The 17,457-nt window shown below is 36.1% G+C and overlaps 2 protein-coding genes across 9 annotated transcripts in view; one reads left to right on the top strand and one right to left on the bottom strand.

The window, feature by feature from the left end:
* The first annotated feature begins 3,015 nt into the window (after positions 1 to 3,015).
* On the top strand, positions 3,016 to 13,595 carry LOC127452037 (protein RIC-3-like). Its single transcript, XM_051717170.1, has 6 exons — positions 3,016 to 3,192; positions 4,609 to 4,817; positions 5,486 to 5,564; positions 6,375 to 6,462; positions 7,859 to 8,004; positions 8,088 to 13,595. The coding sequence occupies exons 1-6, from the start codon at positions 3,075 to 3,077 to the stop codon at positions 8,912 to 8,914; spliced, it is 1,467 nt and encodes a 488-aa protein (XP_051573130.1). The 5' UTR covers positions 3,016 to 3,074; the 3' UTR covers positions 8,915 to 13,595.
* Positions 13,596 to 13,687: 92 nt separating this feature from the next.
* The window catches only part of LOC127451997 (tubby protein homolog), a 108,419-nt gene continuing 104,649 nt past the window's right edge, over positions 13,688 to 17,457 (bottom strand). For 5 of the 8 annotated variants that reach the window (XM_051717137.1, XM_051717114.1, XM_051717145.1 and 2 more), the window contains 4 exons: positions 16,379 to 16,493; positions 15,970 to 16,068; positions 15,154 to 15,325; positions 13,688 to 14,389 (listed from right to left, as the gene is read on the bottom strand). In XM_051717137.1, the coding sequence (XP_051573097.1) occupies positions 14,256 to 14,389; positions 15,154 to 15,325; positions 15,970 to 16,068; positions 16,379 to 16,493 (520 nt within the window). In that variant the 3' untranslated portion in view covers positions 13,688 to 14,255. Of the gene's footprint in view, positions 14,390 to 15,153; positions 16,069 to 16,378; positions 16,494 to 17,457 lie in introns of those variants that run through there. The other 3 variants (XM_051717124.1, XR_007899191.1, XM_051717159.1) reach the window with 3 other exon arrangements.

Genomic DNA, 17,457 nt, shown 5'->3' with positions numbered 1-17,457 from the left:
GGGTAAACCCAGCCTGCATTCAAATGGGGGTCCTCCCGCATTCGAACGGAAAAGACCTCTCAATGATTCGAGCAGGAGAGCCCACGGCTTGGACGAGATGACTCTCGTTGCATTCGAACGGGAGAGTCCATACTGTGATCCAAATGAGAGAGCCCGTGCTACATTTGAACAGGGGAACCCTTTACTGCGATTTGAACGGGAGAATCTGTGGCTTGGACATTGTGACTCTTGCTGCATTTGAACGGGAGACCCTTACTCTGAATCAAACTGGAAAGTCCATTTTGCGTTTGGACGGGAGAGCCGTACTGTGTTTGAATGGGAAGGCCGTACTGATTCGAACGGGAGAGCCCACGGCCTGGACGTGGTGACTCTCGCTGCATTCGAAATGGGAGAGCTCTTGCTGCATTCAGATGAAGTGATTAGAGTTGCTTTAAACAAGAGCCCTCCCCTCTTTGCGATTTGAACAGGCTGAATCCTCAAGCGTGGGACCGCATGGCATTCAATGGGAGAGCATGTGATTCATGCGAGAATGGTTTATGCTGCATTTTACTGAGCTCGCTCGGTGCTGCGAGTGGCATAAAAATAGGTTGTGAAGAAAAACAAAGTCGTAGGAGCGGAGAAATATTATTTGAGGACGGGTGGTTCGCTGACTGCCTGTAGGGAGGTATCAGGTATTTTATACCCCGATTAGGTATTGCAAGACACCTGTAAACATGCTTGTATGAATACTTGTAGAGTGAGACATGGTAGGCTTGATTGTTTGCTAGATTAAGTGACTGGAACATATGAGAAGCAATATTAGGATACGGGCTTGCATGTGCATTGCGATATGAATCGAATCGCTGCTGGAAGTTGAGGAATGGCGTTGGAAGAGACAGAGATGATCCTGGGTTCAATAAGCTGTTGTGGGGAGTCCGGAGCGATTGACAATTCTTCGTCAGAAGGAAACAGTTCGAGTTCCAAAGACATCTTCGAGTATGGGTGGGGCATAATGCCGGAAGACTCGACGCCACGTAGAGGTAAGCAGCTGTTTATATACGCTTACTCTGGCAATGTGATTGGTTGGATTAAATGAACTTGCTCCTCCCAAACCTAGTTTATAAAACTCCATCAACTTTTTGCCTAGGCCTTTTATGTTTCTATGAGGTGTCGGACACTATGACTTTTTGTGGAAATGCATCAGTTGTATTTAAATTGAGCCTAATGAAGAATAATTAGGTAGTTAAACTGTGGATAACTGAGCTGCTCAGTAAACAGATAAAATATGAGCTGGCCTGGTGGTAGAGTTGGAGCACACACACACACACACACACTGAAACACTTTTTTCCCCCCAATGCATCACTGTGTCGAACTTAAGGACCAATTTGCCATACCAATTCCCCTAGTTTTCTTTGAAAACTGGTAACATTTTTTTCCATGTGCTCATTAAACTTGCATGTAGTGAAACTCAAAATGTAATACTTTCCTTTTGGAATGATTGAAAATGTACAATATTAATTTAGCTATTTTAACAACTCCCCAATAAAGGTATTTTTACATAAAGGCAGAGCATGGTATGTGCTCATAGGTCTTAGTGAGCACCATGAAGGGATTATTTCAACAACACAGCAATTACCATAAAAATGGAAATGACTGTGCAGCCAGTTCACAACTGCGCTAACATAAATATTAACTGAAAAAAATAAAAATAAATAAAAAAATAAAAGGAGAAATAAAAACTACATATAGCATGGCTAAATGACTTGTGTGTGAGGCCAAATAACAGCATCCAACTTTCTGCTTTATAGATCACTGGTAACATCAAAATGGATGTTAGCACAATGGTAAAAATGCACAGAGATGCCATGTGGTCAAATTTAAAGGAATAGTCCAGGTTCAATAAAAGTTAAGGTCAATCGACAGCATTTGTGGCATAATGTTGGTTGCCACAAAAATGTATTTAGGCTCGTCTGTCCTTTTCTTTAAAATAGCAAAAATCGAGGTTACAATGAGGCACTTACAATGGAAGGGAATGGGGCCAATTTTAAGGGGGTTTAAAGACAGAAATGTGAAGATTATAATTTTATAAAAGCACTTTTATAAATTTTTCTCTTAAAACTCATGTGTTATTTGAGCTGTAAAGTTGTTTAAATCATAATTTTTACAGTCATTTTAGGGTTTTAGGGGTTGTTGACATTACATCGTCATGGCAACGAAGTTGTAAAATTGGCTATAACTTAACATAGAAAATGTTAGTAAGCGATTTTATCACACTAAAATCATGTTAACACACATATTGTTTACATCTTGTGGCTATACTTTTGAAATAGAGAGTATTCTAACGTTTACAGATTGGTCTCATTCACTTCCACTGTAAGTGCCTCACTCCAACACAGATTTTTCCTTTTTTTTTTTAAAGAAAAAAGCAAAACCAATTCAAATCAAAATAATTCTTTGTGGTAATCAATATTATGCCACAAATGCTGTCAGTTGAACTTAACTTGTAATGAACCCGGAATATTCCTTTAATGCTATACTCTTGATATTTGCAATAGAAATGTAGTACAATACTGTTTTCATTCCTTTTTTTTTTTTTTTTTTTTTTTTTTTTGCACAAGGACAAACGGATTATTGACAAATGATACAAAAAGTGCATGATATGAATCCAAAGATTCTATTATTCGCCCAGTGTGTGTTAAATCAAGCGTTTAATAATGGCAGCACTGCCATCTACTGGACAAATAGGTAAACAACAACAACAACAACAACAACAACAAGAACACCACCTATTAAAATAATAATAATAGTAAGGCCGTTTTTTATAAGTTTAACAACTCTGAATATTTGTATTAGGCTATGTGTAGTAATGTGAGGGCTACGAGAAAACAACAGTAAAACATTAAAAAGTCGTATTAAAGAGGTTGATAACGGGCACGGTGTGATTCGTGATTTAATGTCAGGGTAAAATTAATCTCCTTTCCCGGATGACGGATTAATGTTTTCAGTCATTTCCGCTCCTGCGAATCAACAGGAAAGTTCGTAAAAGTGATGCTGATGCTTTTCAGCATTTAGGCATCTTTTCACTCGCAGCACTATGGCTATTTCAACATGTCAGAAGATCACCTTCATCTCTTGCAGCGTCCTGTGTATGTCTTTATTCCTACCCAAAATGTTTTTATCCAGAGGGAAGAAAGAAATCGTGCACTCGGAGGGTAAGATCAGTGAAATGTGTAATCCCTCATCCCTGATTTACTGTTCGCATAGTGTCAGCGCTGGATTTGACCATCCCTGTGATCTCTTTCCCCAGGTCCCATATTAACCTCGTGTTTCTAAAGTGTGTGTGCCTTCATAATGTGAGGATCACTTTTCTTTGTCCTTTTCACAATATACTTTTCCATTTTCTTTCGCTTTTCCCCTGATGATGTTTCATCCCTTTACCATGGTAACCTCTGTCAAAATACCTTAGTTACTACAGTTATTGTTACTGCTACAAACGCATGTGGGATCTCATTGAAATAAGGAGCTTTCACAGTCTTTGTCATTTTGATTTATTTCTGTCTGTGTTGATGACAGTTGTTACTATGGTTATCTTAATTGATTTTTGTAGGGGAAAATATTGATTACTGTGTATGTTTATAGACATTAATACATTTTTAAACAGCTTCTCTGAAAATTGTTTTTGTATTTTTAAGGCAGGTTGTATAACCTGTAAAACTTGAAAATACTGTAGCTTGCCCGCTAAAATATGTCTATCAAAAAGCTAGTTGAATATAATACATTTTTATAATAAAAATATATTATATTATATTATTATTATATCAGACTGATACGATGTTCAGTGGGGGGCTTTGTGCGGGCCATGACATCTGTTGCAGGGCTCCCTGTTCTTCTATTCTAATCTTTTCTATTTGCAAAAGTAATGTTTGGGAGTCTAACATTTATATATATTTATATTTTCCTATTGACACTAAAGCTGAAGATATATATATACAGTACTGTGCAAAAGTCTTAGGCACATAAGATGTTTCACAAAAGCATTTGTCTTAAGATAATTATATCTTCAGCTTTAGTGTGTCAATAGGAAATATGAATGTTAGACTCCCAAACATTACTTTTGCAAATAGAAAAGATTAGAATAGAAGAACAGGGAGCCCTGCAACAGATGTCATGGCCCCCACAAATCCCCCTCTGAACATCGTATCAGTCTGAGATTACATAAAGAGACAGAAGCAACTGAGACAGCCTAAATAGACAGAAGAACTGTGGCGAATTCTCCGAATAAGAAGCTTGGAACATCCTATCTGCCAACAACCAAGAAAAACTGTGTCTAGGTGTACCTAGGAGAATTGGTGCTGTTTTAAAGGCAAAGGTGGCCACACCAAATATTGATTTAGCTTGTTTTATGTTTACTGGACTTTGTATGACATTAAGTGATAAATGAAAACAATTTATGTCATTATTTTGGAAAACATCCTTACTATGCAACATTTTTCACAAGTGCCTAAAACTTTTGCACAGTACTGTATATATATATATATATATATATATATATATATATATATATATATATATATATATATATTATTATTATTATTATTATTATTATTATTGATCTATTTATTTTGAAGTTGGGCCAGGGCATTTTCCTCCCTTGCGAAACAGCCATTCATTCTCTGGAGATCAAGATAACTGGGACACGGAGTCTCATTACACCAAGCATTACAACCCAGAGGCCATCGCCAGAGCCAAGGGTGCTGGCAAGCCAAACCTTCTTGGTCAGGTGATCCCTGTCTATGGTTTTGGGATCTTTCTTTATATCATCTACCTGTTCTTTAAGGTGAGCCATACCAAAAGCACTTTTGAAATCAGTTTTTTCAGCAGTACTCCTGGAACAATACTGACACTACAGAAGAGATCTGATTGATGTGTAAAAAAAAGGTGTACTCCATAATATTTTCCTCTTTTACCTTTAAGTAATTGAATAACAGTACTTTTGAATAATGTTTGAGTCCAATATACTCACATGTGATGAAGAAAGTCCAAGATGACTGCCTAATAAAAGCTGTTTTATTTTTCATGGAGTGGGTCGCCTCATGGGGGCAACCGTGTTAAGATCACATGACGAGCCAAAAACTCACTTTATCTCAGTAAACCCCATTATTGGACACTATCTTGTGTAATAAATTAACCATGGCTGAGTGCAAATAGTGCATTCCTACAATTGCATCAGCAACCGAAAACTGTTGTCTTGGCATGATGCTGAATCAGCTCCGCTAAGTGTCCAAGATGACTGCCATATCAGCCAGTGTAACATAAACAAACAAAAAAACAAACAAACAAAAAAATAATAGCATCTTTAACATGTACTCCTGCTTTAATACATGTGTAACAAAAATTATTGTTGTCTTAGGTTTGAATATAGTTACACTTATTAGCCTGCACTTAGTGGGCTAGGAAGTAAATAAAAATGTTTTGCAATAATTTACTTTTTTTGCCTTTTAACAGCTGACATCTAAGGACAAACCTCCCCGACAAGGGTGCAGATTTCCTATACTGCAGCCAGAATGCACATTTGAAGAAATGCGTAAGTTTCACATTTACATTAATAATCCTTGTTGAAAAACATAATCTACCTTGTCACGATGTTAGATCAATTTAATAGCACCATTGTCAAGTTAAGACTCTTTTTTTCATAATATTTCTGTTTCTTTCTTGTGGTGTGTGCTTTCAGCATATCAGTAACTAAACCACATGCAGTTCCAGATAAGGTAGATTAAGATCCTGTCCAAGACCTGGGAAGCTTTGTTCTCTCCTTTTGTTAGACCCGGATTAGCAATCAGAAGTAATGTTGTATAAGCCTAGCAGTGCCTAATAGCAATTAACTGCATGTCTTTTGGATCAGTACTAAGAGGTTTAGCTCTATACATCAAATGGATGCCAAAGGGTGGAGGGAGCAAGTGTGAAAGAGCAATCAGTACTGCACTCATTCACTGTACAGTCTGTGTATCTAATGCACAAATTAGTTTTACAAATCTTGGGGTGAGGGCTATATCTAAATATTCAACTGCATTCGTGACACAAAGAAGAGCTTTGTATATGGAACAAGGGTTAAATGATCACATGAGAAGGCATGGCCGATAAGATCATGAAGTTGGAGCTTTCCTTGGAAGTTTAAGACACCAGGGGCAATTAATTTTTTTCCAGTTCACAAATTCGTTGAAAGATTTTGCTTTTAAAAATCTGGGCAAAATCTCGTATTTGTCATTCTATTGCTGACTGTTGTTCTGTTGGCCCTTGACACAATGACTGCAGCATGTGGGGACAATGTGTTTAAGTGAATCAATGTACTGTATCTAAAACGAATTTAACCCCCTTTCTAATGTCTTCCTGGCAGCTACTTGTCAGCTGGTCCAGCTGCATGCCAAAATGAGTGAAAAAGTGAGAGAAAAGAGGATATCTAAAGTTGTCCACTCATCTGCTAGGTAAATAGTGCAGATGTCTCTCCTTCCACTATTCCTCACCTCTGATCAAAGAAACTGAGAGAACTGATGTAATACTTCTGCCTCTGACACAAATATATATATATATATATATTTTAAATGGGCACAATTTCAGCCTTACTTGTGAACTTTCCATCTCTGAAGTGTTAAAAAAAAGTCATATTTCCTGCACATTTTAATTCAAATACTTGTAAATCTTTATTCTAATAAAGATTGGTAATGAAACTTTTATTGTGTCTCAACTCAAAGAACTTTTCTGTTCTCCTCATGCTTGCAGTGTGTAATTAGTTGCTATTTGACCCTGCACAACTCCATGGATGGTTTCTTTAATCTCAAATGTACTTAATTTTCATTTTTGGATGAACTTAGTGTCAATGTTTACTCACCCTCATGTTGTTTCAAACCTGTATGACCTTCTTTCTTACGTGGAACACAAAAGGAAATGTTAGAAAGTCACTATGCATCTTTTTTCTATACAATAAAACTTGATGGTTACTTTGACCCCATTTACACCTAGTATAAAGATGTGTTTCGGGTGATCCGATCACAAGTCAATGAACTGCTGCACTAAAACAAGAGTTTAAAGTTTGCTGTTTACGAGCGGCTTTAAAAGGAAATAACTGTCTGGTTGGAAAATGTAAAAAAGCGGGTACATACACAAGCACGAGAACTTCACAGATCTTCTTCAATGTGTCTGATATCAACATGCAGTGAGACAGATGAGAAGCACAAACATCTGAAGCTCAGGTTAATTCAGGACATCCACTAAAGTAACTAATAATTCAGCTCGAAATTTTGCGTTTGTGCTTAGATTAAATTTCAACTGCATCTGGGAGCAACATCGCACCGTTTTTTTGCGCTTTGTCTTTTCTGACTTTTTTGCACTATAATATCATACAGTAACACACTGACATAGTTATTGATGTCGTCATGAATTTAGAGACTGTTCAGATCTGAACACAAGTGGTCACAGGAGATGCATTTAGCGACCAGGTGTAAACAGTGATGTATCTCACCTGACCACATGTGATCAGATCACCCCAAACACATCTTAATACCAGGTATAAATGAGGTCTGTCAGTCCCTAACATGCCTAACATTGCCTTCTGTGTTCCACTGAAGAATGAAAGTCATTTGGGGTAGGAACAACATGAGGGTGAGAAAATGATGGCAGAATATTCTTTTTGAGTGAACTATTCCTTTAAGTTCTACTGGTTTCACCTTCGTGGTATTGGTTTACTTAAATTTGTTTTGCAGCTCTATGATTTATATTGAAACAACACATTTTACAGTAGGATGTGTTTTAGTTGTGGTTGTGATGTGTTTGTAGTTCTGATTTAGTCTTTGACTCAACAAGTGTTCTGTTCCCTGGCTTCAGGTCACGCAGGGAGACACGGAGGCGAGAGGAGAGAAAGTTGAAACAGTTGAGGGAGATCACCCACATTATGCGGGAAAGACAACTGCGAGAGGGAGCTACCCCGGAAGAGGAGGCTGAGGAGGCCCCCTACACAGCAGACTGGGAAGGTATACCTCAGGGTTTTGTAAAAGGCCCATTGCTGTTTCGGTTGCCCAGTGTCCATGTCTAATAATATTCATAACCTCCAAAGGCTATCCAGAGGAGACCTACCCAGAGTATGATATGCCCTGCCGCAGACGCAGGTTTCCTAGCGTTATCCTGGAGGAGCCAGATCAAGTTATATTCACAGCTGAGGAGCTGGCTGAGAGAATGGAGAAAGAAGAGGGAGAAGATGAGAATGAGTCAGGTGACAATGACTTGTGTACTAATGAGAATGTGATGAAAGATGAACAAGAAGATGAAGAGGAGGAAGAAGAAAATGATGAGGAAGAGGAAGATGAGGAGGAAGAGATTGGAGAGGACCAGCCCTGTCTTCCTAAAAGTATTGATGAGGACGATGAGAGACTTAAGTCCGTAGGTGAAAGGGAAGAGAAACAGAATGCAAGCAAGAAAAGACGACAAATCACCTTCAGCGATCACAGACATGTCTACCATTATCCAAAGGGTGGTGCTGTTGGCTGCAAGTTTGAGGAAGAGGAGGAGGAAGAGCATGAGGAAGGAGAAGAAGTAGAAGATGAGGAGGAGGAGGAGGAGGAGGAGGAGGAGGAAGAGAATGAAGAGGAAGAAAATGGTGATGATGAAGACTGCGAAGAGGAAGAGGGGGAGGAAGATCAGTGGAATGAAGAAGAGCAGAGCGATAAAGAGGAGAAAGAGGAGGATCCACTGATGGAGGCTGAGAGTCTGGGATTTAATGATGATGCCGAATGTGATCCTGAAGAGCATGAAGTAGACCTCATTGACTTCCTTCAAACATACCAACCTGAAGTAACCATCATCTCCAGTCAGTCACAGTCTCCCAAAGCTCAGGCCTCTGGGACACTTAGAATGCGTCACAAGAAGCAAAAGGTGAAGAAGTGACCTACTTGGTAAAATATAACAATGAAATTCAGTTTGATTAACCTTTATTTCTTCCTGTAGAATACTACCTCTGTATCAATGTACTTTACTGTGAATCTTTGTACTTATTTTGCTCATGGGTGACAAGTTCTCTGTTATCATTCGTGCTTTTCTGATTAACAGATTTCACTGCTCTGTCTTTAAGAACAGTTCCAAGGTTGATGATATTTGTAATGTTTAATTGTTTGTATCATTCCGCTTAAATGTTAAGATATTCTTATTCTTCGATGTGCAACATTAGGTCTCATTTACGAATAATTGTGAATAGGATCTGTACTAATGCACACAGAAAAAGTTCTCACACAAAATTTCAGCTGGATTCACCACACATATATTTGTTCTTACCCTCATTCTATTGTTAATGCATCCGGATTATTCTAAATAAGGGAGTGCATGCCCACCATTAGTAATTTGCATAAAACATGACCAAACAATCTCAAAAGGCATTCGTCTGAGTGCTTTCTGAGAGCACATGCAGCAAGAAAGCAAAGTGTGCCATTTTCAAAACTATCTGAAACAATAAGCACCTTTTTATAAGTTGTCTAGAAGGGAACCGCCTGGCCGGGAAAAGTCTTGCAATAGTCACATGTAAGATTTATACACTGTTTATTGTGTTAAATCCTACACCTACCTTAATCTAACCCTAACCTTAACGTTAGTAGCAGCAAATGGGACTCTCACAAGACTTTCCCAGCCCGGCAGTTCCCTTCTAGACACAGTCCTTTTTATAGATCAGGGCTACACATGATCAGCTACATTTGTATGCAGAACCTATTCCGAATCAAGCTACTGAATGGTTACTTAGTAACCCTTAAAAAAACATTTTGGCTTAACATATTCTTTGGGGGCCTCAGGGGGTCTGTGATTTTTGCATACATGTGGTTTTATTGCAAATTTAGAATAAATGAAGTAGGAACTTATTTAAAAAAAAATCCTGATTTCTGCATGAAAACATTTGCATAGGTTTTATGCACAAATACTGATACGTGTGAACACACAGTAAGTAAATGAGACACAGTGTAACTAAACTATTTTCATTGGCAAAGCAAAAATAAACAAAACAGTTGGCCATTTTGAGTCTGAAATGTAATTTATTCTATATTAACCTCTTCTTTATAGAACTATAAATATAAAATCAATATCACACTCGCAATTTATTATATTACTGAATATAAGCATGGCTGTGATTATCTTTCGCCTTGTACATACGGCTGAATCACAATCCTCATATTCAGTACAACACTCTTGCTTGATGCGATAATTGGCTAAAACATGTTAGATTATCCGATGACCTGTAAAAAAACAGGCACTTAAATGTTTATAACACCTTTTGCCCATAAAAGTTTAGTGAACAGAAATGATTGTGTACAGACTTTCATTTGACTATTTACAGTAGTTTTAAAGTATTGTAAATTGACTTAGTCCTAAATATCTGAGATATAAAAATTCACTGAAGTTTAGATTTATTTTTATTTTTTTATGTACTGTATACAAACACTGTATATTGACCAATGTAAACATTTTACAAAACAATGTGACATAACATTTATACATTATCACTTAACAGAGTGGTGAGAATCTTTTTTTTTTTTTTCAAAAAGATAAAAATAGCAGAAAAACACGTTAGTTTTCAGTGTTTTTACCAGAGCAAACCCAAAATTGTTAGAGCATTACATTGACAAAGAGTAAAAAAGCTGGAATGGTTTCATGAACCATTTAAACAAATCATTTACAGTAAACATCACAGATTTATTTTCAATATGCCTAAGAATTGTATATATATATATATATATATATATATATATATATATATATATATATATATATACACACACACACACACACACACACACACACACACACACTACCGGTCAAAAGTTTTGAAACACTTATTCTTTATTATAATTTTTTTTCTTCACATTTTAGAATAAAAGTAAAGTCATCAAAACTATGGAATAACATAAATGGAACTATGGGAATTATGTTGTGACTAAACAAAATCTAAAATAAATCAAAACTGTGTTATATTTTAGCATCTTCAAAGTAGTCACCCTTTGCCTAGAATTTGCAGACATGTACTCTTGACATTTTCTCAACCAACTTCTTGAGGTATCACCCTGGGATGCTTTTTAAACAGTATTGAAGGAGTTCCCATCTATGTTGGGCACTTATTGGCTGCTTTTCTTTATTATTTGGTCCAAGTCATCAATTTCAAAAACTTTTTTTTTTTTAATTAAATTTTAGTTTTATAATGAAATAAATTAATATGTTGGCATAATTATATTTTTGTCTACAAAACTAATTTCATTTAAGCATACGCCTTCAGATCAAAAGATTTTTAAGATCATGAGAAACATTTCAGGCAAGTGTTTCAAAACTTTTGACCGGTAGTGTATATAATAATATAAGTTAATATTAAAAAATACTTTTCTGGGGAAGAGATATATTTTAAAATGTTATGTCTGAAGCTATAATTTTAATATGATCAAAGTGAATAGTAAAAAAAAATAGAAAGGAGATGAATGTTTTGACAGTTTTCTACTAGGTGTTAAAATATGAGTGAAAATTAAGGTCAGCCATTTACAGCACATGTCTTGTCTGTATCTTGTATTCATAAATAAAGTAATAACTCAAATTTAGTAATCAAGTAATTTTCATCACTAAGCCAAATGAGACTGCAGGGAAAAACTAATGTTATTAGTTATTAGATGATAACAAAAGATTTGGATTTTCAAGATTTTACTGGGACCTTGACTTTCAACCGGAATAATATCATAAAAATCATCTGAAACAAGGCATGCTTTTGGATAATTGAGCAGAGCTAAATCATTGAGGCCATATTATCAAATTATAAATGAAAATTAACTTCTAAAATGCGCTAAGAACAATTTGGCTTAAGGGAAGGTACAATATCACACATTAGGCTTTTTGATTTGCAATTCAATTACCACACTGATGAAACACCACTTACTTCCTTGATTCACTCATCAACATTGTTTAGCAAAGATGTGTACATTTACAAACTAGTAAAATTAGGGGGGAAAAATATGCTGCATTGAGTTTTTTGTCTTTGACACTTTGTTCGTTCCACAATTTCATGCTTGTCAATTTTGCACTACAGCAGTTTTATACGCATGCAGCGGGACATTTCATGGATGGCTTGTAAACAAACTGCATATGTCATTGTCTCACTTTGTCAACAAGAATCCAAATAGTTGTTTTTCTGTTCTTAAAAAAATCAGCTTTTCCACAAGCAGGCAACTGAACCATATTCATTCTGGAAAGCTACAGCCCAGTATACTGTAGGTATACTGCAAATATACAGGTTGTTCTCAAGAAATAAGACAGAAGCTCAGGTAGTTTCAGGATAAATAAACACTAGCTGGAGAAAACAATGTTGCATCCCATCAACCTCAAGCATCTCAAGTGTCTTGTCCAAAGGCACAAAGCTTTCCACAATTAAACTCTTTATAAAGTGCTCCATTCAGTACATTCCCCTACAATGTAGTGGGTCAGTATAACTGAGATGATAATGTACTTAAACTGATATTGACCCTCACATAAAATAACATACAATATACTTTTGCCACCGTTTAGGTTTTTGGGCACTTTTACACTAGAGCTATTGGTGTGCATGTAAAATCAGTAAACCATTCATTTTGGGTCATTCTACTGGTGACGGCACTAAGGTCCACATAAAAAGTGGTATCTGGGTTTCACGTTTCAAAGTACAGTTCACCACTGATGTGAAACTAATGCAGTCTGGTTATGAACCCCTATTGATTACATATATTTTGTAAAACTATCACACATTCATCATTTAAATTTAATGAGTCTGCACCAGACACTCGAGTGTGAAAGTGACCTTGTCAAAAATTGTGCTTGAAGCACAGAGAATTATGGGCAAAGGGGTAAGACAAAAGCAGAAGATGATATGTAAATCTATATAAATACATAAATAATAAATATGACTTCATACACTGGCAAAGAATGATGGAGCCCTCATAAAGCATGTATTATTACTGATACATTACATATTTAAGTGTTTTATGACAGAGGTGACTTATGTCAAACTGAAGCCATATCACATATGACAGTGACATTCAAAATCACTTCACAAAAGTCAGTTTGTTAAAGGGATATTTCACCCAAAAATGAAAATTCTCTCATCATTTACTCACCCTCATGCCATCCCAGATGTGTATGACTTTCTGTCTTCTGCTGAACACAAACGGAGATTTTTAAAAGAATATCTCAGCTCTGTAGGTCCATACAATGCAAGTGAATGGTGACCAAAATTTTGAAGCTCCAAAAAGACATACGACTCCAGTGGTTAAATCCATATCTTCAGAAGCGATATGATAGGTGTGGTTGAGAAACAGATCAATATATAGTTCCTTTTTTACTATCAATCTCCACTTTCACTTTCACATTCTTCTTTTGTTTTTGATGATTCACATTCTTCGTGCATATCATCACCTACTGGGCAGGGAGGAGAATTTATAGCAAGAAAGGACTTAAATATTGATCTGTTTATCACCCACACCTATCATATCACTGGATTACTTTTATGCTGCCTTTATGTGCTTTTGGAGCTTCAACATTTTGGTACCAATTCACTTGCATTTTGAGGACCTACAGAGCTGAAATATTCTTCTAAATATCTCCATTTGTGTTCTGCAGAATAAAGTCATACACATCTGGGATGGCATGAGGCTGAGTAAATGATGAGAGAATTTCCTTTTTTGGGTCAACTATCTCTTTAAGTAAACCAATTTTTCAAACTGTTATAAATCACAGCTACACGTTACATTTCTTGTGAAAAATCAAGTTAAAATGTTAGTGAACATTAAGCTTTATTCATGTAGAATTATGACCATGGCAAAATTACGTTTTTCTTGTATTCTAAGGAGCACAAATACGACTTTAAATGATTCTCCATTTAACATGAACAAAATGTTAGTTTTACCTTGCAAAACACAAAAATGTCTGTTAAGTAAAGAAAGAAAAAGGGGATTCAATTTTGACAGCTGATAAAAATGAATGTATCACCTTATGATGTTCTCTCCCCCATTTAAACAGATAAAAGGAGAAACAGTGGTTTAGTCTTTGTGCTTTGTGCCCCACTGCCATGTCCTTTAAAAAAAAAAAAAAAAGGCCATACACATTCATGCCTCCAAAGGTGGATGTTGAGAGAGGGACTCTGCTGCTGTGGAGTTTACCTCGCATCACTTACTCAGTGTTTCTGATTGTAAAGCAGACTGGCTGGGTCTTTTTCTGGTCATGGCTGGCAGAGAGGCTGCTACTCACAAGCCAGCTTGCTGTCAAAGCTGGACAGAGCAATAGCAAATGCCTGCAGGGCACACATGGGGTAGTTGTAGTCCATAGTGAAGACATCCTCTGCTACACGACCAAACTGCATCACTATGTAGTCTGCTGTGTATAAACGGGTGAAAAGTTACAGTAAAATTAAATGTTTTCTATTGTGTTTCCATCTAAAATCCATCTCTGGAATATATTTGCTCCACATACAGTATATGCTGCAGTATATCCAGCACAGACAGTATGTTAACTTAACGCCTGTGATTTTTACCAGTAGATTGATAAATTGACAATTTAATGAAAAGCGCTTTTCTTTTTTTCAAAAGAATTGAAAATGAACTCTAATATTGTAAATCTAATCTTTCCAGCAGAGTTTACTATTGACATATACTGAGCTAAAATTAAATACTATTTACTATTTTTCAATAGTGTGACATCACAACCACCATATCAAATCTGAAAATTGTTACTTGTAGGCATCAAAGCACTTAAAACTGATGTATGTTTTTTTTTATTTTTTTTTTTATGTTACAATTCTCTTTCGTATTACATCTTAAAATGCAGAGTAAACTATAAGTAAGCCATTTGTAGGTTGATTTCACCTATTGTATATGCGCTATCAAAACATTCCTCTGTTTGTCTGAGCAGCCCATCTAGCTCGACACGGCAACATTGGCTCGACCAATGGCGCAAGTTTGGGTTGGAACTATCTGTATGTACAACCAATGAATGATGTGGGGAGTTTTTTTGGTATCTGTTTGAACAGTAATTATTTTTGCAATTCCGTTTAGTGATGCTAGTGGCACAGAAATTACACACTTCAGCTTTAACCCAAAGGGTCTAGATGCAAACCACTGCAAAATTATGTTTTAACTCACGGTCATTGTCATGAATGATCTGAAAATTTTTGACGGATGCTTGGGTGACCCTGCCATGGAAGTTGAGAACATAAGATTGAGTGTCATCGTTCCACACAGGCGTCTTGTTGTGGAGCTCTATCACATTCTCAGTGCTTTTGTTCTGCCATCGAGCCAGCAAAGACTCATGGTCCTGCAAAGCAAAAGACAGATGTTGAGGGAGGGATTAGCTTTCCATTAAAGCATGTAGACTCGTTGCTAACACTATCATCTATAGCCTATATAGGCCAAGGGTTACTGGTTTACTCAGGCTTAACATATATACGGGTCAGCATCAAACTTGTATAAATGATACTTAACATTATTGTCATTCTGGCTCATATACAGTACTAACCCTTAAAACGATCAGGAAGATAAAAATAACAAATTAATTTATTGCTTATTGTCCACTACATTAGGACTAAAATAATATAATTTCATGTTACTCTTCAAAATATTGCCTTTATTTTCACATTTTTGTATCTACCATGAAAATAACATCAAAAAGATAGGAACATTTACCTCAAGGTCAGCAGGCTTCTCATGGAATGCTGCCAGGTTATTTTCAGATAGATTCTGGGTTGATGCCAGAGTTTTTACACAAAGTCTCTTGACCCGAGTATTTTCAAGACCCCTTTACAATATTTTCTCAGAAATCTGGCACACTCACTCATGGTCTCTCAAAATGGTATCTTCCAGGATTCAAGACCATTAAAGGGTTAATATACACACAGTCCACTTACACAGGCCTACATGCTAACAGCCCACTTGTAATTTTCTAAAAAGCCATGCACTCACATTACGAGGCCTGATGGAGACCCTTTCATGGTCCATGTTCATTCCAGGAATAATGACACTCATCTTTCGAGGTCCCTTAAAGCCTAAAACGTTAGTTTCCTGTGGAACAGAAGATGAACAAACAGAATCATTGACATCTGAATTGGCCCTTTACCACTATGATTGCATATACATGTGACTCACAAATCTTTTGACGGATGACAAATTCTTAGAAATCCTTTATCTATAGATATGAGCTTTATTCCTGTTTTCCCTCCATCAGAGGTATTGCTGTCCCAGTAATAACCACCAGAGGCCAGGCTTGGTTCATGGTCTGCTTGTGCCCTCACTGACTAATAGATTGAGTGCCCTTAGGGCTGGGTGCTGGCTCTTTGCTGGCCACTAATAAAGACCATTCTCATAAACTCACATAGCAGATAGCTGCAAGCTCCTGCCGTAGGTTGCCGGCTTCTAGACTGGAGGTGGTTTTAACTGGGTTCACACCACTGTCGTATACCGTAAACTTGGTGCCCATAAGGTTCGATCTGTGGGGATAAAGGAAGGAATTCTTACAATGGTGATTTTTTAAAAGATCTTTTTAGAGCCTATCCCAGTCACAAAACAGTGAACCCCAAATCTCACACAGACATTCAAGAACATGCCTGGGTCATATAAATAATTAAATAACTAAATAAATATAAAATTATATAATATTATATTATATTATATTATATTATATTTTGCATAAAGTAAATTGAGTGTATTCTTGTACCATTATTATTTTATGTTTATTTATTTATTTATTTATTTTATTTGAAAATTAAGCAAATTTCCCTCTAAAAATTCTCATTACTTTTATAAAGCTAAAAAAAACTCGTTCTTTTTATTGTAATGGGGGAAAAGAGCCCACTCAGTGTCTTTACTATTTAAATGGTAAAGTATTCATACATAACTGTACTTGCTGTACTACCTGATTTTAATAAAAGAAAATATGCTGATTTTGATTAAAAAAATATACTATAATAAATTACAAAATCTCATTACAGTAATGAAAATTTAATAAAAATTATTTAAAAAAAAATGTCTGGATGCAGTACAGTAAAAATGGGGGGGGGGACAACATTGAAGTTCACATTGTCATTCAACTTTCAGTTAACTTTATTCAATTTGAGTTTCAATATTATTCAATATTATTTTAATAATAATGTATAATTTCTAATATAATTATAATGGCAGATTGTTTTTATATATATTTGTTGCTTCAAATCACTATATATAAAAACTGTATCTCAAATCTCATTATCACTCCATGAAGTCTTTTTTTTTTTTTTTTGGACATTTTGATTCCCCACTTTTGCTGACTCTATTGTTAAGATGTTATCTTTTCTCTGTAGTAACAGAATGAAGGCATGTACTCAGACACACCTACACATACCCTCACTCCATGTCTAAGATGAATACTGTGTTGCAGGTGCAGTATATATTTTCACATATGCTGTGGTTTAACCA

This window comes from Myxocyprinus asiaticus, chromosome 2, assembly GCF_019703515.2.
Source record: "Myxocyprinus asiaticus isolate MX2 ecotype Aquarium Trade chromosome 2, UBuf_Myxa_2, whole genome shotgun sequence".
Lineage (NCBI taxonomy): Eukaryota > Metazoa > Chordata > Actinopteri > Cypriniformes > Catostomidae > Myxocyprinus > Myxocyprinus asiaticus.
Note: the sequence above shows the minus strand (reverse complement) of the source record. Positions and strands in the feature narration are given on the sequence as shown.

Coding starts and splice junctions, on each gene's coding strand:
- LOC127452037 (XM_051717170.1), top strand. CDS start 3,075: ATGGCTATTTCAACATGTCAGAAGATCACCTTCATCTCTTGCAGCGTC. Junction 6,463..7,858: donor GTTGTCCACTCATCTGCTAG/GTAAATAGTGCA, acceptor CCCTGGCTTCAG/GTCACGCAGGGAGACACGGA. Junction 8,005..8,087: donor CTACACAGCAGACTGGGAAG/GTATACCTCAGG, acceptor TAACCTCCAAAG/GCTATCCAGAGGAGACCTAC.